Source organism: Bos indicus x Bos taurus, chromosome 13 (genome assembly GCF_003369695.1).
Source record: "Bos indicus x Bos taurus breed Angus x Brahman F1 hybrid chromosome 13, Bos_hybrid_MaternalHap_v2.0, whole genome shotgun sequence".
Classification (NCBI taxonomy): Eukaryota; Metazoa; Chordata; class Mammalia; order Artiodactyla; family Bovidae; genus Bos; species Bos indicus x Bos taurus.
In genome coordinates, this window is record NC_040088.1 from 8213670 (window position 1) to 8241093 (window position 27424).

The 27424-nt window shown below is 49.6% G+C and overlaps 2 protein-coding genes and 1 long non-coding RNA gene across 5 annotated transcripts in view; 2 read left to right on the forward strand and 1 right to left on the reverse strand.

Annotated features, from left to right (window-relative positions):
* SLC13A3 (solute carrier family 13 member 3) overlaps positions 1-6449 on the forward strand; it is an 83650-nt gene extending 77201 nt beyond the window's left edge. For all 3 annotated transcript variants that reach the window (XM_027558372.1, XM_027558371.1, XM_027558370.1), the window contains 3 exons: positions 2125-2286; positions 3421-3558; positions 4788-6449. In XM_027558372.1, the coding sequence (XP_027414173.1) occupies positions 2125-2286; positions 3421-3558; positions 4788-4964 (477 nt within the window). In that variant the 3' untranslated portion in view covers positions 4965-6449. The remainder of the gene's footprint in view (positions 1-2124; positions 2287-3420; positions 3559-4787) is intronic.
* A 6088-nt stretch (positions 6450-12537) lies between these two features.
* OCSTAMP (osteoclast stimulatory transmembrane protein) lies at positions 12538-19109 on the forward strand. The gene is made up of 3 exons (XM_027558138.1): positions 12538-12601; positions 15463-16468; positions 18262-19109. Exons 1-3 carry the CDS (start codon positions 12558-12560, stop codon positions 18625-18627), a joined length of 1416 nt encoding a protein of 471 aa, XP_027413939.1. The 5' UTR covers positions 12538-12557; the 3' UTR covers positions 18628-19109.
* Positions 19110-23701: 4592 nt separating this feature from the next.
* On the reverse strand, positions 23702-26528 carry LOC113902756. The gene is made up of 3 exons (XR_003513905.1): positions 26144-26528; positions 25787-25902; positions 23702-23883 (listed from the first exon to the last, which is right to left on the reverse strand). It is a non-coding gene; the product is annotated as an uncharacterized LOC113902756 (long non-coding RNA).
* Between the last annotated feature and the right edge of the window lie 896 nt (positions 26529-27424).

Here is a 27424-nt window from a genome sequence, read left to right on the forward strand (position 1 = left end):
CCTCTCTCTTGAAGCGGCCAGACCGCCCTTCGGCTACGGAAACCGAGCCAAGGCCCTGAGTGGCCGTGGGGAGGCTGGCTGGAAGCCTGGCACCCAGAGGCCCGGCTACAGGGAAGCTCTTGGCTCCTCATTCATCCAAGTCATTAATATTCCCTCTCTCCAGCCCTTCTCCATTTAATTACACACACTGCCGTCGGTCTCTTTGCCAGAGCCGTGGCCTCTGAGAAAAACTAGTGGCCCCATTTTTCCCTGCAGGGTTCCCTGCGCCAGAGGAGGGTCCGGGGTCTGGACTCTGCCATACACTATAATTTCTAGGTTATCAAACAGTGCGGATGTGAAAGAAGAACCTTACTTTTTATAAGGTCTCTTCTAGGGAATTATCTTTAAGCATTTATTATTCATTCCCTGAAGGTAACTTTTAAGTCATGGTGTAGGGACAAATAAAATAATTTATTTTATTTGTGTCAAAACAGTATACTATATTCTAGAATCCACGATGAAACCTTAGTTTTGGATAAACAGCAAATTTTCTATTCAACAGAAAAGAAATGCATACCTGTTCCCTGATAAACCGAAGTGTGTTAGTACCAAAAGATATTGCACTGATAAACGGGATGTGGTAGACGTACACTTGGCTAAGTGTTCGGGGTCTAGCCCAACCCCGGCCTTGATCCGCTAATAAGCCTACAACTGCTTTATCTTTGTCAACAAAACGACCTACAGGTGGCGCCCCTGTAGCCTTATTGCTATATTGCCGCGTGGCACCACCAGGGGGCAGCATCGAGCACAATTTTTCATCCGTTTTCCCGCTTCGGGGTCTTAACGAAGGTGCATTGGATTCTGGGTTATTAAGGATACATTTGAAGCCTGGAGGGCAGAAGCGGGAGAGTGTCATTATGAAATACCCGCAAGTAGAGTAATTCCTGGGGAAGTCGGCAGAGAGAGAGAGCTTGGAGATAATTCTGCAGCACTGATGGCAGGTGGAGTCTGGAGTCAGAGAGAGGACATCGACCTTGTCTTTACTGCCCTGGAGAGCTGTGGTCAGCTCTGGGCACTGCCCTTCATTAAAAGGTGCAGTGACAGTCTGGTGTGTCCACTGGAGAGTACGTGGTGACAGGGCGCTTTGCAGGAGAATGTTAGTATACTGACTCCGTGGCCCTGAGTGCAAAACACATCTTAGCCAGTATTTGGGGGACACTGAGCAAGTCACAAAAACTTCGCCAAGTTAGGATTCCTTCTCTGTAACACGCGAAGGAAGTGTTTACTTTGCCGAAAGGTTGGTGATTCTTATCTAATGAATAATGATACAAATAATAATGGCAGTGTTTGTGTACCATCATTGTAATAATCATCATAAATATCTTTATTGGTGGTAATCTTATTCATTGTGCTGGGCTTCCCTGGTGGCTTGGTGGTAAAGAATGTGCCTGCAGTGCAGGAGACATGGGTTCAGTCCCTGAGTTGGGGAGATCCCCTGGAGAAGGAAATGGCAATCCACTCTGGTTTTCTTGCCTGGAGAATCCCATGGACAGAGGAGCCTGGTGGGCTACAGTCTGGGGTTGCAAAGAGTCAGACATGACTTAGCAACTGAGTGCTCACACATTCATTGTGTTGTATTTGACCTCTAGCTAATGCATGTTTTCTATTATATATGATATATATATTATATATATTATATATTTAATATGTACTGATACATAATTATAAAAATTAATAATGAATATTTTGTATAAATACGTTAATATTTTTGGAAGTGATAGCTATCATTGGAGGAATGAGAAGATTTAACATGGAGGTTCCAGTGCCCCTCTCCCACTCAAATTAGGGCTACCCAAACCAAATGAACTATTGGGGGAACCATATGGATTATTTGAAGGATCCAGGGGTTTGGGCCCTGGGCCTGTGGAGTATGGAGTAGACAGCAGCTCGGGAAGCAGAGAGGCTGAATGAATATGTGACCTTGGGCAGCTCACCTACCCTCTCTGAACCTCAGTCAACCTGTATGTGAAAGTGTAGTTGTCATCGCTGTAGCCAATCCTAAACCCCTCCCACTTGGCCCAGGCTCGGGGTGGCAGGCGGCAGTGGGCTGGTGTGAAGAGGTGCTCTTGCTTCCTCCCTCTGCAGGAGTCGGGGCTGTCGGCATGGATCGGCGGGCAGCTGCACCCCCTGGAGAGCGTGCCCCCAGTGCTGGCCGTACTGCTCATCACCGTGGTGGTCGCCTTCTTCACTGAGTTCGCCAGCAACACGGCCACCATCATCATCTTTCTGCCCGTCCTGGCGGAGCTGGTAAGGGTTCTTACACGGTCCTGGGATGGGAGAGCAACATCCCTCCCCAATACAGGTTCACTAGTCTCTTCCTTGATCCCGGGAGCTCCACGGGGGCCAGAATTGTCATCATTCTTGTCCAAAATGCATAAAAGTGTCAGAACCATGATTTTTTTAATACTGTCTTTTTTTTTTTCTCTAAGAAATGCATAAACAGTAAATATTTTCAAAGCACACCAGAGGGCCTCCTTTGGGAAAAGCAACCCGTGGTAACATAAGAGTTTTCTAGGAAAACAGAAATGACCAAATATGGACTAAGAAGAAGTAGAAAATCTGAGTAGACAGATAAGGATACCAGGAATTCTAACGGTAGGCAAAGCTCTAGCTTCCCTTTAAAGCAGAGTTTCTCAGCACTACGGACATTTGGGGCCGGAGAATTCTGTTATGTGAAGCTCTGCATTGTAGGATGTTTAGCAGCATCCCTGCTCTCTACCTACTTGTTTGGACCGTTTGAGAAGGACCAGGCAGAGGGCATGAGGTTTTAGAAATGTGATTCTCAATATGTGGTCCCAGCACATTTTCAAAATTCTCAAAATGTGGACCAGCAGCATCAGCATCATCTGGGATCTTGTCAGAAATGCAAATTCTTGCCGCTACCACCCCCGCCACCCGCCCCCCGCCGCAACAAACCCCACACATGCTGACTCAGCAACTCTGAGAGAGATGGGGCCACCAGACCTCCAGGTGACTTTGATATGCACTCAAGTTGGAGAGGCAGTGTTCTAGAATAATTTTCCCTGCCCGCCCTCCCTGATAAACCCACACGTGACCTTGGAACGTTGCTAACCTAGGAACATTGCTAACCTAGGAACCTTCTCTCTTGTCTCCCTCTCTATGGTTCTCTTCTTGTCTGTGTGTCTCTCCTTCGGCCTGTGTGTCTGTATTTCTGGCTGCATTTCTGTCCGTGTGTCTTTAAATTCACCTTCTCGCTTGTTTCTCTTGTTCTCTGTCACTCTGCACATCTCTCTCCGGACATCTCTGGCTCTTTCCCGTCTCTCCATCTGTCGCCGTGTCCCTTGCTTTCCTCCTGTCTCCACCTCGCATGTGGTTTCTCTCTTTCTCTGTTTCGGTCTCGCCCCTGACTGCCGGGCCCAGGCCATCCGTCTGCGGGTGCACCCCCTGTACTTGATGATCCCCGGTACCGTCGGCTGCTCCTACGCCTTCATGCTCCCAGTCTCAACGCCCCCCAACTCAATCGCCTTCGCCTCTGGACACTTGCTGGTCAAAGATATGGTGAGTGCAGGCGTATTCCAGCAGAGGCCCCGAGGAGTGGGCGGACCAGGGGCGGGCAAGGAACCGGGGCAGGACTCCCACTCTCCCCTCCCCCCAATTCCTGAACAGGTCATTCTGAGTGGGACCAGCAAACCCCTGGGAGGGCCCAGCCCCCGACTAGCAAACACTCTGGGATGATTGCTTAGGTGATTTCAGGAAGCGCTGACTTGGCCACTGCTTTCCAAAGTTTGCCTTGGAGATGAGGGCCTTCCCCTCTCTCTGCCCCCCACCTTGTCTTCTGACTTGTTTGGCCAAGCGCTCTGGGCCGGGCAGCATCTCTAGGGGAGACGGAGCAGCGGACCACACCAGAGACATAGGGGTGCACGTCAGTGCCCGGTCACCTGGAGAGGAGACAGAAGCCGAGGACGGTGGTGGGGGATCCCAGCTTTTAGCAAGGCTCTCCTCCAAGCTGAGCCTCTTCCTCCGCCTGCTTCCTACTGCCCTTCCCCCTCCACTGGCCGCCTCGGATGATCGCACCGAGCAGTTCAGGGGCTGCAGACCCTAAACTGGTTCTATAGAGAAGAGGGATCTGCCCGACTAGTTCTTAGCTGATGTAGGGTCTCCAGGGACGGAGACCCCAGCAGGACAAAGGGAGAGAAAACAACAGTGAGCGGCAGGAAGACAGAGCAGAGAGGCAGCAGGGACCCGGGGAGACAGACATTCATTCATTCGCTGGTTCATTCACTGTACAAGTGTGCTGAGCACGTCCGTGTTCCAGGCGCGGAGGTGGTGCCGGGTAGGGGAGACACACACCTGCCTCCAAGGAGACAGGAAATGCAAAGCAGGGGGGATGTTTAACGATCAAAGCAGGTTGTTTTCAAGTTGTGTGATGCTGGGTCAGCCAACTGCTCTGAGCCTCATTTTCCCCTTCTATAAAATGGGAATAATAATAAGAACAACCCTAAAAGGGTTGCTTTCAGGGTAAATGACATAGCTCTGTGACAACTGCATGGCACAAGGCCTGGCTCCTAGAAACCACTGAACGAAAGGGGATGTTATCAGCTCCTCGAGGGTCAGCCTAGGTGTGTAAAGATGGAAGCATCTTGGGTATCAACCGTCCTGGGTTTGCGCTCCCCCTCCACCTCTCCCCAGATGTGCCATCTGGCGTGAAAGACTTTCTGACTCTCAGTTTCCCCATCTGTATAATGGGCCTCGAGTAGAACCCTGCCTCACTCTGGGCTCCCTTGCAGGTGCGGACGGGACTCCTGATGAACCTGATGGGCGTCCTGCTGCTCAGCTTGGCCATGAATACTTGGGCACAGACCATCTTCCAGCTGGGCACCTTCCCAGAGTGGGCCGACCTCCACTTAGCCAACGTCACAGCACTGCCATCCAGCTTGGCTAACGGCACATATAGGACCCTCTGAGCCCCTCTCAGGAACTCTCTTTGGGCTGGGCCCTCCCAGGGGTTTCACCATCCTCTGCTGCTGGGACCCCACAGGCTGATCAAGCAATTCTTCTCTGTGATCCAGTACACAGCAAGCAAGGGTGACTTCCAGCGGTCCACTCGGGTCCACAGTCTCGTTATCTAGGATACCTTCTCGTTTCCCACACAGTTCAGGGAGCCACTTCCTCCCAGTTCTGCTGCCTGAGAAACAAGCTCCTTTATCTCTGAGTTGATCTGTGGTTAGGATGCAAGAAAGCCCAGTTTCAGCAACAGTAAGCCAATCTGGAATGGTGTTTGTCTTGAACAGCTGGGGCAGGAGACACCACTAGCATCCCTCATTGATGACGTGAGGTTCATCCAGAGACAGCATCCTGCCTTTAGGGGTCACCTTCCTTCCAGAGGCTGGGGCTGTCTTGTCCCCGTCCAGCTGCTCCAGCTGTTCCCAGCTGGTGTGTGCTCTGCTTGGTGAGGGCCGTTTCTGAACCAGTTGTTTGAATATCGGCTCTGCTGATACCTAGAAGCCAGGGTTATTTTCAGTCCCTGGAGACAGCGAGGGAGAGACAGATGACATCCTGAGGACATGGAGACTGAGCAGAGTCTCTTTGCTGTTTCTCTGGGCTCCCAAGCACCCAAGGGCGAGTTCTAGACCTTTCTACCCAAGCTTTTTCGGATTTTCCTGATTAGTCTGAATCAGTGTGGCCACAGTTCCAGGGTCAGGCCAAGTGTGGGCCGTGTGCCACTAACAGGTGGCCCATGGCTCCTCCAGCCAGGCGCCTCCCACACGGGCCTTCCTGGCTGCCGGCTTCTTCTTGTTCCCAGAGCTGCTCTTTGCCTCCCTGCCCCCATCCCAGGTGGTAAGCATGTGTGATTAGCAAGGGCCACGTTTTCCAGGGGAGAGAGAAAAGTCAAAAGAGAAATCAAGGCCTTGTAAAACATCCAGTGTCTTAGGCAGGGAAACCCTGTAATCCTCTTCTACAAATAAGAATAATGTCCCCTGAGCCGGGGGCTGGTGGGGCCCATCCTGAGGGATGTGCTCCTTCCATGTTTCAAGCGGGAGCATCTAGGTACCCCCACCCCTAGGAACAGCACAGTTTGGATGCAGTCAGCCCAGAAAGCTCACGGCCCCCCTTCCTACGCCTCCGGGGGATGTGGTTCCCCCAAGCAGCCCGGCTGGGGAGCCGCACCCTGGGGACTGCACTTGCTCTTGGAACAGTACGTGTGAGTCATGGACCTTTCCCTGGGAGCGGCAGGGAGGAGGGAGAGGAGGCTCCCGTCCTTCCTGTAGGGGCGTCCTTCAGGATTTAGTCACAGTTACAGCCCACTGGGATTGGGGGGTGCCCTCCCATAGGAAGGGGTAGGGGAGAAGTTCATTCACAGAGAAACCCAAGGGGCTTATCACCAGATGAATAGTGATTTCAAATACTTCTGATTGAAAAATGCTGTAAAATAAAGAATGTTAATCAACCCTGAGCCTGGAAATCATTTGCCTTGATAGCCATAAAAAAGCTGCAAACCCCACATTCTGGAACTTGGGGTGTCACAGAATTGACCTCATGTCCTTACTGCTCTCCCTTCTCCACTCCACTCCAGCCACACACTCCAGCTCTCCTGCCTCGGGGCCTTTGCGCATGCTCTCCCTGTTGCCTAGAACACTTTGCTCCCAAATATATGCCTGTTTCTTCATTTTATTCAGGTCCCTGCTCAAATGTCACCTCCCCAGAGAGGCTTCCTTCACCATTGGGTCTAAATATCACACCGTTACTTTTTAACCCCTTGCCCTGCTATAGTTTTCTTAGTATTTAGTCAGGATGCTGTATTATTTTCTTTTTTATTAATTTTCTCACCCTCTAGAATATAAACCTATGAGAATGCAAACTTTCTTTTGTTCGGTGCTGTACGTCCAATACTTAGAGCAGTTTCTGGCACATAGTAGGTGCTCAGTAAATATTTGATAAATAAATCTATGCTAGAAATTATGATAAAACCATCTTGCTCTTTGACCCAGGGTTTATTTGGCTTATTTCTTTATTCATTTATTCTTCCATGTATTCATCCAACAGTATTTATTTAGAACCTATTTTATGCTGGTTCACTGTCCCTAGCCACATAGAACTTATCCCAGGAGACAGGCTGTAGACAGGTAAACAAATAAGGCGACTCTGGGTCATAACATGGGCTAAGAAGAAAATGAACTGGCCGGTGTGACAAACCTACTCTGAGGCTCTGTTAGCTGGGGTGGTCAGGGAGGGCTTCTCGGAGGAGGCAGCACTGGACCAAGGCCAGCAGGAGTCAGCCATATGCTCACCCTACTGTTGGGGGAAGGGGGATGGCAGGGGTGATACAGAGTCATTAGAAATACACCAGTAACTCATCTGTAACACACAAGAAATACCCAGAAGTCAAAAGAGACAAAAACATTGCTTACCAGCGGTTGCATAACAAATCAGCCCAAAGTTCAGGGCTGAAAAATGCAACACATTCCTGCATTTAGTCAGAGTTCAGCAGGTATGGTTTTATCTCTGCTGTACATGGTGAAGGTGGGGCCGCTCATCTGGGGGTTTTGCTGGAGCTGGAATGCCCATGGTGGCTTGGACACCCCAAGGGTCATGTGGCTTCTCAGGAGCTCAGCCTGGGCTGCTGTACATGACAGCAGACTTCTCAGAAGGCAAAAGCAGAAGCCACAGGGCCCCTTAAGGCCTGAGCTTGGGAGTCCAAAACATCAATTTTAATGCATTCTACTGGCCAAAGCAGGTCACAGGGTATTGTGACTGTGCTGCTAAGTACAGTTATCATCTTGATTTTACACACTTCCATCAGCCTTTTTGGAGAAGGAAATGGCAACCCACTCCAGTATTCTTGCTTGGAGAATCCCACGGACAAAGGAGCCTGGTGGGCTACAGTCCATGGGGTCGCAAAGAGTCAAACACGACTGAGCAACTAACACATACACAAACATTGGTCAAAGCAGGTCACAGGATTAGCCTGGTTCAATGGGAGGGAAATAACTTCACTCCTTGATGGGAGGCATGTCACCCACAAACAGGAGAGAAGATGGCTGGCCACCAACTTTGGAAGCCTTCCGTCATGGCACTCAAGAGAAAACTGAGTGAAAGATACAAATAGGCCGTTCTGAAAAAGGATGTGAACGTGGCCAGCAGGTTTCTAAAGAGATGCTCAAATCGCTTGTAATCAGATATGTGCGAGTTAAACCAAGACTCAACAATGCATCCATCAGACTAGCAAAAACTAGAGAAGTAGACAGTGAGTGATGGTGAAATGGGAAGACACAGAAACCCTCATGTTCTGTTGGCAAGACAGCGGACTATCATTGTCATCCTGGCAAGCACCGTGGCAGTAATCAGGAAGACCCACTATCGGCATTCCCTGTGGCCCATCCGATTCTTGGGCTTATATCCCAGCAAAATCACCCCTGGATCCCTGAAGAGATAATATAGGAGGATATTTGTGCCAGTGTTGTTTGAGGTACCAAGGAGCTGGAGGCCATCACTGGAGAATGGGGGGGTTATTTCACGCTGGGGAAACATGGCCACAGGTGGAAGTGAGGAAATGTGGAGTGATAGAGAGGAAATGGACAGATTTCAGCATGTACATCAAATGGAAGAGCAGAGTCATGTGGGCAGAGGAATGGAAACCCTGATGGGAAAAGGAAGGGAGGGGAATAAAAATCATTGAGTCGGAGTTCAGTGAACTGCACTGGACACCTGGCTCCACCCATATCATCTGTATGACCTTAAGCAAATCCTTGTCTGTTTGGACTTTGGTTTCCCCATCTGAGAGATGGGCATCATAGTCAGGGTCTCAAAAAGAGATGGTAAACACATAAAATAGCTCATATGAGGAGATTTTAGTAGAAGGTCTAGTTGCAAGGTGTGAGCAGATGGTTGCTTATGGAAACCACAAGAAAAAGCACAGACCCTGGTGGTGATGGGAGGTAGGACCAGCCATGGAGAAGCACCTTCCAGCCCTGGGGCTCAAGGACAGATGCTGACCTGGAGCTGGAAACTTTAGTCCAGGGGCATATCCAGTCCTTGGTGACCCCATAGGGAGGTAGCCACCCTGGATCTCCCTCCTCCCCTTTCTCTCCCAGCTCTCCTGGGGCTCCCCAACCCAGCTACATTGGTGGGGGCTCTCCAGAACCAACAAGATGCATATATATGGAAAGAGTTGCAGTTCGAGTCTAAAGGGAGTCAGGGGATGTCAGTCCTTTGTTCTATGCAGGCCTTCAACTGATTAGATGAGGCCCACCACACAAGGTAGAGCAATCTGCTCTATTCAAACTCCATTGGTTTAAATGTAGAATCTCATCTGGAAACACTTTCACAGAAAGACCTGGAATAATATTTAACCAAATATCTGGATACTGTGGCCCAACCAAATTGACACATAAAATTTACTATCACACCAACAGAAGCCAGAACGCAAGGGGATCCTTTGGTGGATCTCATCCAGGTCCTCAATACATTTTTATATTGACTGCATGTTGAAAGGATAATACTTTGGATGTAATAGGTTGGATAAAATATTTTATTAATTTCAGTTTTGTATGACTATTAGAAATCTTTTAATTATGTGTGTGACTCACATCATTTCTCTTGGCTAGCATGGCCGACTTGATAAGAATCTAGCCACCTCTCTACCTTCTCAAGCCAACGGGATGGATGGTGGCAACATACTATACCCGCAAGCTGTAAAACTCAATGACTCTGATATTCTACGGACTTCTGATTATGATTCTAGACCTGAAGACTTACCACTTCCTCTTTCTGTTCTGTCTTATGGCTCTGAATCCTCTACCCAGAAATTCCCCTCAACAAAGTTCATTCTATTTTTGATGATTCAGAGACTCCTTCCGGATATTGTGGGCCTGAACTCAGACTGCTGCTGCTGCTGCTGCTAAATTGCTTCAGTCGTGTCTGACTCTGTGCGACCCCATAGACAGAAGCCCACCAGATTCCCCCGTCCCTGTGATTCTCCAGGCAAGAACACTAGAGTGGGTTGCCATTTCCTTCTCCAATGCATGAAAGTGAAAAGTGAAAGGGAAGTCGCTCAGTTGTGTCTGACTCTTTGCGACCCCGTGGACTGCAGCCTACCAGGCTCCTCTGTCCGTGGGATTTTTCAGGCAAGAGTACTGGAGTGGGGTGCCATTGCCTTCTCCGAACTCAGACTAGCACTTATATAGGCAGAATTGACTGCCTATGTTTGCTGAAAAAAAGCCAAAAATATCTTCTGCCCCTTCCCTACCTTTGCTCCCATCCTCCCAGATTTTATGCATCCACTAGAGGCCCTGGAGAGATGACCAACATGGTTTTTAACCAATCAGCTCTTTGATGCCAGTGTGAGAACTAAGCAAATGATGATGTCTTCCCAAGACTCTCCCTTCCAGCCACCACAAGGATCTGAAGTTTCCTTTGTGATGAGGCCCAGGCCAGGGCTCTGGTCCAGTGGGCACCGCAGAGGCCTGTACAATCTGATATGAGAAGCCTGGGGCTCACTCAGGCCAAGCTGTTAGCCCAGGTTGAAAGGAACAGGCCTGGAAAGTTTATATGTTGTTTACTGGACCCTGTACATACATTATCACATTGAATTCTCAACCCTAAGAAGTAGGAACCAGTATTCTCTTCATAGCAGAATATACTAGAGTTCAGAGAGGGACAGAGTCTTTCCCAAGGTCACACAGCACATTAAGTGGCACAGCTGGCATCTCAGGGCAGGTCTACGGCCTCCAGCCCAGGGCCCCTGCAGCAGAGAAACAGAGAGACAGCTCCCTGCACCGGTCCACTGGGGTTTCCTGCAGAGCCTGTGATCCAGTGGCCCTCATGCGGGCCCACAGACCTACCAAGATTGGCCTGCACATGGTCTTTCATTTTTTAAAAAATGCTAGCTTTTAAATCGGGGGACTGTCACATAAAAATGGGAATGAGTGGCATCTTTGGAAAAACTAGCCACTCTGGTAATGTTGGGCCTCATTTTCAAGGGGCTTCAACCCTCTGTTCAGGGAGCAGAGTAGAAGCTACGCTTTTCGAAGGGTCTCCACGTGGCAGCTCACCACTCGTTCCACCTGGCTCACCCTGCTCCTTACCTGGCAGGTGCCTGCATTTCCTGCTCTTGATCTACTCTGGGTCCCCAGCTCTTGGCAGACTTGACAGTGGCCCAGCTTCCTAGGTTGTGATCCAGGAAGGGTGTTATGCCCTCTGAGGGCTGCAGGTGTCTCATCCCAATTGTGTGACTATGAGAATGTCACTTCCCTCATCTGAGCCGTGGGACGCCCTCCCTCAGGCCTGAGCAGTGACCCAGCCGATGTCCTTAGAAGGGAAATGACAGGGAGTTTGGAATGTCGCCTAGGTGTGCCCCCTGCACCAGTCTGTCCTGCAGGGTGGGGCGCTGGGGGCTCAGGAGAGGCCTCCAGAGGCAGATGGTCCTGCTGGCAGTGATGGGCACAGAGACCCTGGGTTGGGTGAGGGGCAGGGGAAGGGTGTCTACTTTCCAGAGAGAGATTGGCTTTCAGAAAGGCCTGGAAGTGTACCTGCAGGGCAGTGACTGCAGTAGAGCCCACACACAGGGAATTCATGTTGAATGCCTGCTCTTGCCAGGGCCGGATGCATCCCAAGGTCAATGTGAATCTTGTGAATTCTTCCCTCCCCACCAGTAGGGCCCAGGGGCTGACCAGGAAATTCTGGAGCAAGACTACTGACTATAAACTGTGGCTCTAGCTATTACTAGCTAAGCAGCTGGGTTGAGAGAGTTAAGTCTCTGGATCAATTTTCTGAACTGAAGAATGGAAATAACAGCATTGTTGGGAGAAGCAATTCTGTGGGCACGAATAGAAGCTACTTAGGAGTATGCCTCACCCTTAGCAAGTGCTCAATAAATGCTAACTGTTCTCATAAGCACTCTCTTTTAAGAGGAGGAAACTGAGACAGAGAGGTGAGGTCACTTGCCCAAGGCCACACAGCTGGTGGGGAGGGTGGTGGCAGCGGGACAGAGCTGTGATCAAAGCCAGGTCCACGTTGGAATAAAGATAGGAAGGGAGCTGAGAGAGGGTCCAGAGCCACTGATGTTGAAAGAGTCGTAGCAGAGGTCCAGTGGTCTCCTGTGGGTTTCCACCCTCTAAGAGTTAGGGACCAGGCTCCTCTGGGGGCACATACTGTTCAGCGGGAGGGAAAGGAGCAGCTGAGCTGAGATCTATCCCCAGCACCACCACCAATGAGCTGCATGGCTTCCCTGAGCCTCAGTTTCCTCTTCTGTGAAATGGGACTAATTCTACCTTCCTGATATCAGGTTTAGTAGTGTTGCTTGTAAAAGACCATTTCTCTCCTCCCACACCTTCCACCAGCTCCTGCCGGCCAGAAGAGGATGAGGCAGCTTGCCCAACCCCCTGGGAGGTGGACCCAGGCAGGGCGGGACAAGGCCCTCAGGAGCACTTGATTAAGGGCAGAAAAGCAGAAGTGACAGGGTTTCCCAAGTCCTGGAGGACGCAATTCCCCCCCACTTCCCCTCCACCTGCCATCGCTGCCTGAGCCCGCCTGCCCACATCTGCTGCTGTTCAGGAAGCATGAGGCCCCCCGGGGGAACGCTTGAACACCTCGTCAGGACCGGGTAGGTCTGGGGACTTTGGACACTGGGGGCCACAGCCAATAAAACAGTCAACGAGCCTGATGGATATGAGCCTAGGTCTCAAGGTCTGCCGTTCCCTGGCAGTGTGAGCTCGGGAAATCTTCACCTCTGTAAGCCTCACTTTTCTAAGCTGTGAAATGGGAGTAATAATAATGTCTGTGAGACTGTCATGAGAACTGAATGAGAAAATGCATGCTTACTGCTTGCCATCGTGCTTGGCTCAGAGTAAACACCCAGTGAATGGCAGCTGATTCCTTATCCTTTACAACAGTCAATGCACACCGTAGTACACAATATGACTTAGAACCGGTTTTCCGTTCCAATATCATTTAAATTATTAGCTATCATTTTAACAGCTATCATGTTCTGAATATGAATTATACAATAGAAAGCTTAGTCCCAAATTAAAATGCCATCGGGGGCTGGGAAGACCGTAATTCATCATCTCTAACCTCAAGTGGGTCCTCAACGCTGCCCAGCATGTATATAACTTCTCTAGTTCATTTACTCGCTGACTCTCCTGGATAAATATTTTACACCTTCTTGTCCATCTTCAAACTTCCATCATCTCTTCCAGCATTCTCACCCTCAATGCTGATCTGGCTTCCTGCTACCCTGAACAAACAGAAACAAACATGTAACAGTCTACAAATACTTACGGAGCACCCACTATACACCAGACACTATTCTAGGCACTTGGTGTGTATCAGTGATCAAAAGAGACCAAGTCCCTATATTGGTGAAATTGATGCTCTCATGATAGATCATGGCTGACATGGTACTTGCTATGTGCCAGACACAAAATGACCCTGTGAGGTACCACTTAGGTTGTACCATTTTACAGATGAGAAAACTAAGGCATGTAGAAGTTAAGAAACTTATCCAAGGTCACACAGATGGTGAGTGGTGAAGTGGGGATTTGAACCCAAGCAGTCTGGAGGTCACACACTTAACTATTGCTCTGTTCTGTGTGGATCAGATGATGCTGATACATATGCACCTACACCTTGCCTGTCCATTCGTCATCACCTGTACCCATGTTCTCTGCCATCCTACCTACTACTGAGGATGAAAGGCCCCTGCTCCTTTCTAAGACCAGCCCTAGCTTCCATGTCCTGCCACCCACTGAAGGATATTACTCCAGGGACCTGCCCCTTCATCACTGTCTCCACTCTTGATTGGATCCTCCATCTGCCAACATGCTAGACTTTCTCTAACTTAAATGAACTTGGTCCCACATCAGCTACTATAGCATTTCTCAGCACCTTTACTGCACAAATGATCTGAAACCGCCGTCTGCACTTATGTCTCATGTTCTTCTCGGTCCAGTCTTCAAGCTGCCCTTGTCCACATCACCAGTGACCTCCAGGTGCTAAATCCAATGGTCATTGCTCAGTCCTCATCTTTCTTGACCAACCAGCAGCACTTGGCACATTGGATCACCCCCTTCTTCTTGAAACACTCACTGACTTGGCTTCCCAAGACCCACTTGACCTGGTTCTCAGTATTCTTTGTTCTCATCTCTTCCTCGCCTCCCAGCCCATGAACTCTGGAGTGGCACGAGGGTCTGTCCTCGGCGCTCTCTCCTTCCTGGCTACACACAGTCTTAAAGAATTTCATCTTCCCCATCTTTAAAGACCATCTATCAGTCCATGACTCCCAACTTTCTATCTCCTGCCTGGTCTCTCCTCTGAATTCCAGACTGTGTTTTCAATCACACATGGCAGTTCCGCCAAATGGCTGAATCAGTGTCTCAGTTTCCCCTCTGCCCCCTCCACTCAAGCCTGTTTCAACCACAGGTTTCCCGTCTCAGGAAACATCACCTCAGGGCTTTCAGCTGATCAGACACAGATCTCCCTGCCATGCTGACTCCCCCGTTCTTTCTCTCCCACCCACAGCCAATCAGTCTGCCAGTCCTGTTGGTTCTTCCAACAAAACGTATCCAGAACCCGGCTCTCCTTACTATTCCTCTGTTATCACGCTTCAGAGGAAGCTCTATGAGGTCAGAAATTCTCTTCTGTTTTATTCATTCCTGTTTCTCCAATGAGTAGCACATAGTAACTGCTTAACAAATGTTTGTCAAATGAATAAATAAGAGTATAATAAAGGAGAAATTTTCCTCAGATCAGCTGGTCCACTCTCCCCATCCTCTAAATTATAGAGGAGACACTGAAGTCTATAAAGAAGGAATGTCTGGGGTCACACAGTGAGCTGACCAAAACTATGACATCAAGTGAAATAGCACCTCTCCCTGGGACTCCCTTGATGGCTCAGATGGTAAAGAATCTGCCTGCAATGTGGGAGACCTGGGTTCGATCCCTGAGTCAGGAAGATCCCCTGGAGAAGGGAATGGCTACCCACTTCAGTATTCTTGCCTGGAGAATTCCATAGACAGAGGAGCCTGGTGGGGCTATATACTCCATGGGGTTGCAAAGAACTGGACACGACTGAGTGACTAACACACCCAGCATCTCTCCCTATTTCTCTCTTGTGAATTTTCTCTTTTATCTGTGCTTCTCTCCCCATGACTCTTTCATTCCCCTGCACCAGTTGCCCTCACAAGACATAAACAGCCCAGATACACATCCTCAGTAATCTGGGTTCTTTTCCTGATAACTCAGTGAGAATAGTCCTGGGGAAGGCTCTGATTGGCTCAGCTTGGGTCATGTGGGTTTGGGGTGGGTTACTCTGATTGGCCCACCAGTTGGGAGGTGTGCCCACCTCTGTAGCTAAGGGGGTGGAGCCTGTTAACAGTTGAAGAGTTTTTAAGACAAGGACCCCTGGGGAAACAGGCAACCCTCCAACCCTCCTGATAGAGGTTCCCCCGACTTACCTTTATGCAGGTGGAGATATTGGTACCTGGGGCTCCGCAAGGCCCTTGCCCTGCTGCAGGCCACCTGGATTACCTACTCCCAGCCCGTCCCAGCCAGTTGTGGCCAGCTGCTGACCCAGATCCTCCTGTGTGGTTCCCTGGCCCTTGCTGCCGCGAGTCTGACCTACTGCTGGCTGGCGTCCTCGCTGCTTTATCCTCTCGGGCCCTCGGCCGTGGTGGCCACTGTCTGCGGCCTCCTGGCCTTCCTGGGGCTGGTCCTGGTGCCCCCCGCCCGCTGCCTGTTTGCGCTCAGTGTGCCCACGCTGGGCACAGAGCAGGGCCGCCGGCTTCTCCTGTCCTGGAGCACCGCCACCCTGACCATCGCCGTGGTGCCCAACATCCTGGCCAACCTGCGTGCCACTGGGCAGGTGCTGAGGTGCGTCACGGAGGGCTCCTTGGAGAGTCTGCTCAACACCACTCACTGGCTGCAGACAGCATCCCAGGCCCTGAACCCTGACGGCCAGGCGGGCAGCCAAGGCCTGACGCTCCAGGCCCAGGGCGACAGTGCTGCTGCCTTCCGGCTCCACGTGCTCAGGGTCACCCAGCAGGTCCTGGAGGACTTCTCTGGCCTGGAGTCCTCGGCCCGGGTGGTAGCACTGGGGACCCAGAGGGTGGTCACTGGGCTCTTTATGCTGGGCCTCCTGCTGGACTCGGCCTGGTACCTCTACCGCTACCTGACCGACCTGCGGTTTGATAACATCTATGCCACCCGGCAGCTGACTCAGCGGCTGGCAGAGGTCGGGGCCACCCACCTGACGGCCTCCCCTCCAGCCTGGCTGCTCTGGGCAGCCCAGCCGAGGCTGTCCCAGGCGGAACTGCTGAGTTGTCTGGTGAGGCTGGGGCTGTTCACCCTGCTCCTGATGGCCATGGCGGTGACGGTGGCCATGGATTACGTGGCCTTCCTCCTGGCGCAGGCAGCCGTGGACTGGGCTCGGGAGCTGCCCGCTGTGCCCGTCACGCTCACCATCAAATACAATGTAAGTGTTGTGACCGGAAGGTTTGAACAGAGTCATTTCCTTGAGGGAAACGATTGCTGCTGTTGTTTAGTCGTTCAGTCGTGTCGGACTGTTTGCGACCCTGTGGATTGTAGCACCCGCCCCCCCAGGCTCCTCTGTCTATGGGATTCTCCAGGCAAGAATACTGGAGTGGGTTGCCATTTCCTTCTCCAGGGGATCTTCCTGACCCAGGGATTGAACCTGCATCTCCTGCATTGCAGACAGACTCTTTACCATCTGAGCCATCAGGGAAGCCTAAGGGAAAGGATAGGGTTTGTTAAACCCTTGACTCATAATGGAATTTTACTTGCCCGCAGGTCTTTGTCCTTGGGTAAGCATGAGATCCAGAGGCTTTGGCAGATGAACGCGTTTAATTCTCAGGACAGACTAAAGCAGTGGGTTCTGTTTTTACCCCTATCACTCTGGATACTGATACCCAGAGACATTCACAATAACTTGCCCCCCAGAGTCACTCCTCACATGTGACAGCATGTCCCAGCCTCATTTTTCTCATGTGTACAAACTGGATCAGTCCTCCTTACCCTACAAGATTACCATGAGCCTTAAAAAGTGGTGGTCTCTGCAAGTATCTAGTAGGCTCCATGCCACATAGGAGATGTTTAATAAATAGTGGCTATTATTAATAGCTCACATCTATAGATAATAGACTAGAGGTGACCTTACCAATGGTCAAGATCAGGAGTCCACCAACAATAGCCACAGGCCAATTCTGCCAGCTTGCTGTGTTTGTAAATTGAGTTTTATTGGACTCAAATTAGCCATGTACATGTATTGTCTATGCCTGCTCTACGAAGTTGAGTATCTGCAAGAGGGATTGTATGACCTGCCAAGCCTGAAATATTTACTATTTTAATAGTGATATATAAAATACCATCTATTTACTATTGGAAAAATTTACTATCTCATCTAGTTTTGTGATTTTTAACCTTCTTTGGCCACAATCCTTTTCTTTTTAATGGTAAGATCTCACACAGAAGTCCATTGTGTAAAACATGCCAAAGTATCAGACTCTGAGCTAAGAATATTTGTAGTTAATATTTATTGAGTACTTATTCTGCATGGGTTTCCCAGGTGGCACTCGTGGTAAAGAACCCACTTGCCAATGCAGGAAACGTAAGAGATGTGAGTTTGTTCCCTGGGTCGGGAAGATCCCCTGGAGGAGGGCACAGCAACCCACTCCAGTATTCTTGCCTGGAAAATTCCATGGACAGAGGATTCTGGTGGGCTACAGTCCACAGGGTCGCAAAAGAATCAGACATGACTGAGCATGCACATACGTATTAATAGAAGCAGGACATTGGGACCCACCCTAGCTGGGACCGATCCCTCGATGGGCTGCATGTAACTCTCAATGTGACCTTAGGTTTCCATCTTTTAAATGAGGCTCTTGATAGAATCAACCTCATACAACTGTGTTTATTTGATGGATTAGAACGTCTGAAGTATTCACTAAAGGCTCAGAGGAGAGAAAAATGCCTGTAGGCATGAATTGGCTTTCTCTAAAGCATTCTCTGCAGAGTAATAATAATAAAAAAATAGCATTTGGCCGGTGCTTTTCATTCAGCAAAAAGCCTGTTTCTGATTCCTGATCTCATTCGGCCCTCCTCAAGCTCAGGAAGTAGGGGTTACTTCCGCGCCCACTTTGCAGACATGCGGGCAGGGAAAGTTGGACCGGTCCAGCCCAGAAGCATCTGTTTGTGGGGGAGGGGATGGCCGGGGTGTCTGCTGACTTGACCTTTCCCTCCTTTCTGAAGGCTGCGTACACCATCCTGGGCTTCCTCCCCTTCCTCTTCAACCGGCCACCTCTGGAGAACCCCTACCTCTCTGCCCACAACTCCTTCCAGTGGGAGCTGCGCTTCACTGCCCCAGGCTGCCCGCTGCTGCCCACCCAGCGCCCGCACACAGCCGCGCCCCTGGCTGCAGGCGCCTTGCAGCTCGCGGCTTGCTCCACAGTCCTCCTGGAGACCTACGCCCGCCGCTTGCGGCACAGCATCGCCGCCTCCTTCTTCAGGACCCAGGAGGCCAAGAGGGTCTGCCACCTTCATGCCCGCCTCCAGCGAAGATACGACAGGCACCGAGGCCAGCCGGCGCAGCCGCAAGACACTTCCTCCTGCTCCTGACCCCCAGGACGGGCAGCTAGAGCTCAGCACAGGTAGACAGACCTGCTGGACGCCTGGAAGGACACGGAGCAGTGAGACTGAGGGGAAAGAGCTTTGGCATCACCCAGACCTGAGTTGTAACCTTGGTCCCTCTGCTGCCTCCCTGTGTAACCTTGGGTAGATTGCTTCCCCTCGCTGAGCCTTGGTTTCTGAAACTGAATAAGGACTGCATAGCAACAATTAATGTGACCTGCTTTGCACATGGAAATGTAGTAAGGATGGAATGAGACGGTGGGCAGCAAAGGCCTGGATAAACAGAAAAGGATAATGCACAGTGTGGACAAGCTTCCTCTGGGCAAGTCAGGGGGCATCCGTCCAGGTTGCTGTCCCCCGTAGTTGGAGACTTTGCACCCTGATTATGTCTGAAATGCCCCTGAAACTTATCTGTATGTTCCTGAATCCTCTGGACTTATTTATAGTCATTAAAATTTTCTCAGTTTTATAAATACATTGTATTTATTAAACTCTAAATTAGATTGTTATTCCTTTCCTTCCAGTTCCTTCAGGGGTTTCCAACCTAGGGTTGCCAAGTTTTGCAAATAAATGTACAGGATACCTGGTTCAATTTGAATTTTGGATAAACACCAAAACAGGTTTTGTATAAGTACATCCTGAAGATACTTACATGAGACCCATATTTGTTGTTTATCTGAAATTCAAATTGATGGGTAATTGTAGTTCATGGCCACTTCATCCCTATCGAAATTATAATACCGTCGCAACTCCTTACCCTGTGGGCTTGGTACTCCCTGTCTTTCCCTCTAGGTTATTTTCTGCCCTTCTCTCACCTGCTCTCTTTCCCAGGCATCTGACCTTTAGTGATTCTGTCATTCCCTTGACTTCTGACCTCTGGTTGGGCTCAGCCAACAGCATGTGCTGGCAGGAGGTCTAACGTGGGAGCGGGGAGAGAGGTCAGGATGTTAGTCCGGGAGACCTCCTGGCAGAGGCCCATGTTCCCGCTCTGGGTGACCCCTGTCCCGTGGCTGCAGCTCCTGTGGTGTTCCCAGAGGTACCAGTCTACCAGGTACAGGTCTGTGGGGGCGTCCCCATCCTTCCCTTCACCAAGTCCCCGCCTCTCTGTGTCTTCATTAAACTCTCCTAAGTTATCCCTTTGAGATCTCTTTCCTGCCTGGGTTACAAATTCTTAACCGAGTCAGGCTCTCCCTCGCTTGTATGGGCTTAAGCTCCCCAGAGGCTGGCTTGCACCTCAGGGTGATGCTCTTGCTATTCCCACATCCTGGAACACTTTTCCTTCAAACACGGCCGGCTTCTTTGCATCACTGGGACATTAGCTCAAATATCACCTCCTCAGAGAAGCCTTCCCTGACTATTCTACCTAAAACTGTCCCATCCCACCTATCACAGGAGTTCTCCTCTATCACAGGAGTCAGCAAGCTCCAATCTGTGGGCCAGATCAGGCTTGTTTCCATGAATAGGTTTTCTTGGACTTTTGATACACTTATTTAAGTAGTCTCTGACTTCCTTTGCTATGATGGGAAATATGAGTAGTTCAGACATGGTGTAGGAAATCAAATATTTATCATCTGGCTCTTTAAATAAAATGGTTGCTGACCCCTAATCTTTCATATCAAATTGTTCCATCATCTTTATACATAACTCTACCAATATCCTTTATTGTCTTACATACGCATTTGTATATTTAGCTCTCTCCTTTGTTTGTTTACTTGCTGGTGTGTTTCATGACATGCCCACAAGCATGCAAACTCCATGCTATCTGTCTGGTCTTCCACAGTTTTCCTAGCATCTCAAGCAGAAGCTGAGCAAGGGCTCAGTAATGATTACCTAAACAGCCAGATACCTGGTGGTAGAATGTTTTAAAATACTTGCTTATTCACTTATTTGGCTGCACTGGGTCTTAGGTGCATGCGGGATCTTTAGTTGAGGTATGTGGGAGCTAGTTCCCTGCAGCGATCGAAGCTGGGCCACCCGCCTTGGGAGCTCGGAGTCTTAGCCACTGGACCACCAGGGAAGTCCCAGGAGGTAGAATTGCATTCTCTCTGGTCTCAGCTCCTTCCTGAAGATCTGGGGCTTGCAGGAGGGGATGGTCAGGCTCTGGAAGCAGGCTGAGTTTGTGGCCAAAGGGGAAGATGCTAAGCAGTAAGAGCACATCCCAAGCCAAGTGTTTCCACTTGAACAGCCAGTATGTTTGGGAGAATCGCCTCAGACTCCAGCCATCAGCTTTGCATGCCAAGGCCAGCTCCCTCAGGACCAAGCATGTGGTAGACAGAATAACGCCCCCCAAAGCGGTCCATGCCCTAATCCTCAAAACTTGTGAGTATGTTACCTGACATGGCCAAAGGGGTTTTGCAGATGTGACTGTCAAGGGTCTTGAAATGGGGAGATTATCCTGAAATATCGTGTGCGGGGGAAGGCAATGTCATCACAATGTCCTCGTAAGAGGGAGAAGGAAGGAGAGAGTCGAAAAGAGGGGACATGATGACCAGAGCAGAGGTTTGGGTGATTTTGTTGTGAGGAAGGAGCCGTGAACCAAGGAGTGTGGGCAGCCTCTGGTCCCAAGCTGGCAGAGTAGGAGAAAGCAGGGCTGTGGGGTCCCCAGGGCCAAGCACTCCTCTCTCCCCTGATGCCCTCTGCTCCCCTCCAAATTCTGGCTAGAGTGGATCTGGGGGGCACATAAATCCTGATTAAGTATCATAAAGCCGTGAGTTGTCTTTTGTTGTTGTTTATAACAATAGCAATTTAAAAAACAAAATAGGAGTTTGCAATCTTCTCATCATCACTCCTAAACATCGAAAAAAAGTTTTCTGAGTCAGTTTCTAGGTCTTCCTTTGTGTGCAATCTGAGTAATGGGTAGATAAGGTCACGTACACACTCCTGTATTCAAAGTGGATAACCAACCAGAACCTATTGTATAGCACGTGGAACTCTATTCAGTGTTATGTGCCAACCTGGATGGGAGTTGGGTGTGGTTACATGTATATGCCTGACTTCAAAGCTGGCTTAAAACTCAACATTCCAAAAACTAAGATCATGGCATCCCCTCATAGCAAATAGATGGAAAAACAATGGAAACAGTGAGAGACTTTATTTTCTTGGGCTCCTAATCACTGCAGATGATGACTGCAGCCATGAAATTAAAAGATGCTTGCTCCTTCGAAGAAAAACCATGACCAACCTAGACAGCATATTAAAAAACAGAGACATTACTTTGTGAACAAAGGTCTGTCTCATCAAAGCTATGGTTTTTCCAGTAGTCACGTATGGATGTGAGAGTTGGACCATAAACAAAGCTGAGCACTGAAGCATTGATGTTTTTGAACTGTGGTGTTGGAGAAGACTCTTGAGTGTTTCTTGGACTGCAAGGAGATCAAACCAGTCAGTCGTAAAGGAAATCAGTCCTGAATATTCATCGGAAGGACTGATGCTGAGGCTGAAACTCCAATACTTTGGCCACCTGATGTGAAGAACTGACTCATTGGAAAAGACCCTGATGCTAGGAAAGAGTGAAGGCAGGAAGAGAAGGGGACCACAGAGGATGAGATGGTTGGATGGCATCACCAACTCGATGGACATGAGTTTGAGTGTACTCTGGGAGTTGGTGATGGACAGGGAGGCCTGGTGTGCTGCAGTCCATGGGGTTGCAAAGAGTCAGACATGAATTGAACTGATTCCCTAATACAAAATTAAAAATTTGAAGTTTTAAAAAAAAGAAGAAATATGAAACTAATTTGATCTAATTTGAAAAGAACTAATGTGACCTGAACTGGGTGCCCTCTCAGTTAGGGTTTGATTACAGATTAAAGAAAATTCCTTAGATATTTTAAGCCAGGAGATATTTAACACAGGGAATGAGTCCTTGCAAAAGGTTGGAAGTACTAGAGGAAAGGACTTCCAGGAATGAGGGTCCAGGGCTGCCTTAACCAGGGAACTTGGCTCTGGGATAATCAGTAAGGTAAGAAATCAGGAAGCACAGTTCAAACTGCTGGCTCTCAGGATGCACTCTCTTAGCTGTGTCCACGGATGAGAAAGATGCCTCTGTAACCAGAGCCAGGCTGCATGTGGGAGACTTGCCCCTCAAAAACATGGATGCCTAAGCTTGGCCTTTCAACTCCCAAAATACTAGTCCCCTAATACTGAGATCCCTGCACCTCCAGCAGGGCTACCACAGGAGCACCTCTAGGGCAAGTTGTCCATAGCACGGGCCACATGAATAATGCATCCCCAGGTGAAGGGCTGAGCATCCCTACCTTGCATGGCTGTACACAGTGATAGGGCTTTCAGGACACTGCTTACCAACAGAAATAGAAGCAACGAAACTGCATCTCTACTTTTACTTCACAAATTGCACGTGTATGCTATATCGCCTGAGCGGTGTCTGATTCTGTGCAACCGCATGGACTCTGACCCAGCAGGCTCCTCTGTCCATGGGATTCTCCAGGCAAGAATACTGGAGTGGGTTGCCATGCCCTCCTCCAGAGGATCTTCCTGACTCAAGGATCAAACCCGTGTCTCTTATATCTCCTGCATTGGCAGGTGGGTTCTTTACCGCTAGCGAGAGAACCCCAATCACACTTGAATCAAGGGAGGCTGGGGAACAGATTTCAGTTTTCCAAGGACTGAAAAATTATACTTCGAGAAGACATGCCAAAATAATGACTTTGAAACTTTTTTGACCTCAGCCCACACAGGAAATACCTGTTTCTTTGCAACTACACACGCACGCGCACACACACACACACACACACACACACTGGCTTCCCCAGTGGCTCAGTGGTAAAGAAACCACCTGCAATGCAGGAGACCCGGGTTCAGATCCCTGGATGGGGAAGATCCCCTGGAGAAGGGAATGGCAACCCACTCCAGTACTCTTGCCTGGAGAATCCCATGCACAGAGGAGCCTGGTGGGCTACAGTCCATGGGATCACAAAAGGTTGAACATGACTGAAGCAACTGAGCATGCACGCGTGCACACGTGCACACACACACACACACACACACAAACTGAAATAAAAATTTAATGAAAAACAGTTTTTTAATTATTTATTCATTTGTCTGTCTGTGTCGGGCCTGAGTTGCGGCGTGTGGGATCTTCCTTGTGTTATTCGGGGTCTTTGGTTGTGGCACGTGGACTCATTCATCTCTCGCAGGCTCCAGAGTGCGCAGCCTCAGTACTTGCCCCATGTAGGCATGGTGGCTCCCCAGCACGTGGGATCTTAGTTTCCTGACCAGGGATCAAACCTGGACCCCCAGGGAAGACCCCACGTTTAGTCTTAGTTTGTGCAATGCACTTTGATGTTCTCTATCCTGTCCTAGTCTGTCCCAGTCCATGTAATCATGTCTGATTCTGTTCTATTCTAGCGCAGTCTATCTATTCCATTCTGGTCTCCTCTACTCCACTGAATGCTACGGGTTAAGGTTTTACCCAATTGAAAACCCGTTGAAAAGGAGGGTTGATTGGATATTAGGAAGAAGAGTGGATTGGGTATCATATTTGCCCTAGAGATGGATACTTTTGAGATGGGAGGCAGGCAGGTTAGAAATAAGAGGGAAAGAGAAAATATTAATAACGTTGCTGCCTGGAGGATGAAATACTGAGACACAGAGATGAGAAAAGGGGGTTTTGTGGTGTATTACCCGCCTTGGGGTTTTCTCCAGAAATGCCACTAAAAATAAACTTACTTTCCCTTTCACTCTACGTTGCTACCAAAGTGTTTATCTGAATGCCAGGACTCAAGGCGAGCCCAGTGAGCCGGGTTCCCTGCAGTCACATGTCATTACAGGAGGAGGACACACAGGTGGAGCTACAAGCCAGCGCCTCTGATCCGTCCTTTAACGGAACTGACGTGCAAAAGCACATCCTGGTGGTTGGGTTTTCACAAGGATGGAGAACAGAAATCCTGCCATCCGCCCCTTCCACCCCCACGCCCTCAGCTCTGGGGTATTTTTCGGCTGTGAGTCAGCAATTGCACTGAGCTGGCCACGCTCCAGCCACTCTTCCACCCACTCCCCAAAGGTGTTTGTCCTCATCCCCGAGAAGCACACTGGTCTCCCACAACAGCCAGCCCCCATCACATCCGTTCTCACAAAGCTGCCTTGTCATTTGCGTGGGCAGTGACTCACCCACACATTTTTTAAAAATTTCCCAAGTCTTACATGAACTTTTGCCCCTATAAAAATGAGTGCATTACAGATAATAATAGCTCCATTTGCTGGGTGCTTGCAATGTGTGGGGAGTTTGCTAGTAAATGCTTAACAACTGGTTCTTTAAGAAAAAAAAAAAAGCCCTCATATACAGTGTTTGCTGATTTCCATGGTGTAAATATTCCTCCTCGAAGAGGACTTAGGAAGAGATGACTGCAACTAGCTCTCATGAGCTGGCTCCAGCACGCCATCAGATGTGCCCCAAACTCTATAAAAACCCCCATGTACATCATCTGGATTAAACCTCACAGAAGTGTATGAGATCAATGGTATTGTTATCTTTTTTTAGAGGCAAAGAAATTGAGATTCAGAGAGGTTAACTGTTTTCCCCAAAGTCACACATCTAACAAACAGCAGAGTCCAGATTCAACCACTTAGTTAGTAGCTGCATGACACTGAACAAATCACTGTCTCTCTGTATGCCGTTTTCCCTCTCTTTCAGTGGGGCTAACAGAACTTTCCTCCTATCCATGTGAGACACACATGGAAAGAAGCGTCTGGCCCAGTTGAATAGACGGAATTCACCAACATTTCATGTGCTGTGTGCTGTACTGTGATAAGTTGCTTCTGTCCTGTCTGACTCTTTGTGACCCTATGGACTGTAGCCCACCAGGCTCCTCTGTTCATGGGATCCTCCAGGCAAGAATACTGGAGAGGGTTGCCCTGCACTCCTCCAGGGGATCTGCCCAACCCAGGGATCAAATCACAATCATATCACTTACATCACCTGCACTGGCCAGCAAGTTCTTTACCACTAGCACCACCTGAGATGCCCAACATTTCTTCCATTTACTCAACAATTATTTATTGGACAACTCTGTACATTAAGCCCTGTGCTGAGGTCAGTGGTAAAAGGGACGCACGAAGCTCCTTATGGAACTTACATCCTGGATGAAAGACTGGCAACAAACAAGGAAATAAATTAGCATGATAATTTCACCTGGAGACTCGGGTCACAAAGAGGGTGGTGAGCAATCTTAGATGGGGTGGCCAGGGAGAGCCTCTCTAAGGAGATAGCTTTTGAGTTGAGGCCTGAAGGATAAGCAGGAGCCAGACCTGCAAAGAGAAAGGGAAAGGACATTCCAGACAGGAAAAGCTGCAAGTGCAAAGGCCGTGAAGTGGGGACAAGTTTGATGTTTCTGAAGGACAGAAATGATGAGGAGGAGGTTGTCAGATCACTTGTCTGAGGCTCAGCTCCTTTCAGGACACCCACCGGGCTCCCTGCTGGGTGCCCAGCCCAAAAGGACGGAGCAGAGTGAAGGCCAGTTCCAGCCCTCCTGACACTCCCACACTTTACCTCGGGAGCCCCTTCCTCTTTGGCCTAGAGACTGGAAAACACAGGGCTGGAACCTCCTTCTGTCTTCTATCCCAAGAGCCCTGTGACATGAGCAAAGGGACCATTGTCATCCTCAGTCTACAGATGAGAAGCCTGAGGTTCAGAGAGGATTATGTGATTTTTCCCAGAGTCACAAATGTGAATGTTGACCTTTCTCCTACCCTGACTTCAAAGCAAGTCAGATGGGGGAGGCAGTGCTAATTTCCCTTGACTGAGGTGGTGGAGAGAGCCCTGGGGTCTCCAGCCGGAGATGCTGAATGGTCCAGGGACTTGGAAAGCTGGCAGCAGCCGACGCCCTCTGCTGGCTGCCCCAGGACCATCCTCGGGATTAGCGCCGGGAGGAAAAGGTACCAGGTAAGGCCAATGACTCTGCTGCCCCACCTCACTACTGCTGCTGCTAAATCGCTTCAGTCATGTCCAACTCTGTGCGACCCCATAGACGGCAGCCCACCAGGCTCCCCCGTCCCTGGGATTCTCCAGGCAAGAACACTGGAGTGGGTTGCCATTTCCTTCTCCAATGCATGAAAGTGAAAAGTGAAAGTGAAGTCACTCAGTCGTGTCCGACTCTTTGCGACCCCACGGGCTGCAGCCCACCAGGCTCCTCCGTCCATGGGATTTTCCAGGCAAGAGTACTGGAGTGGGGTGCCATTGCCTTCTCCGTGCCCACCTGGAAATGCCAAGGTGATCCTAGACATGAGTTCAAGTACTGGGTTCCAATCTCGGGTCAAGGACTGGGCGACTCTGCAGCATCAGCTCTCAGGGGCTCTTGTCTCTTCCCTGTTGATCTGAAGGAAGCCAAGGAGGGTGGGAGCAGTCTGTGAAACACCAAGACCACCTACCTGTGCTCAGGTCTCAGATCAGAGGTTCTTCATGCAGCAATAAACAGGAGCGAGAGGAAGAAGGCTCCCTCTTGTAACACCATCACCACCATCGGACCGCAGATGCCCTGGTGTGTCCCTCCCATGACTCTCCTAGAGTCTTCCCTCCCCCCTTCCCTGTCTCTCTCCCCTCCACTCTCTCCCTGTCTCTCTCCCCTCCCGTCTCTCCCTCTCTCTTTCTCTGCCCGACCCCTCCCTTCCACTACAGCTGGTTATATAAGAATATAACCTCCCCAGAGCTCCCCCCACCAGCAAGATTGCTTCATGATTCATTAACTAGAATTAGTCTCTTGCTTCTTTCCACCCTGAGCACTAGGAGGGGAGATGGGACTAGCAAGACTGGCTGAAATGTTTTTCAAAAAGA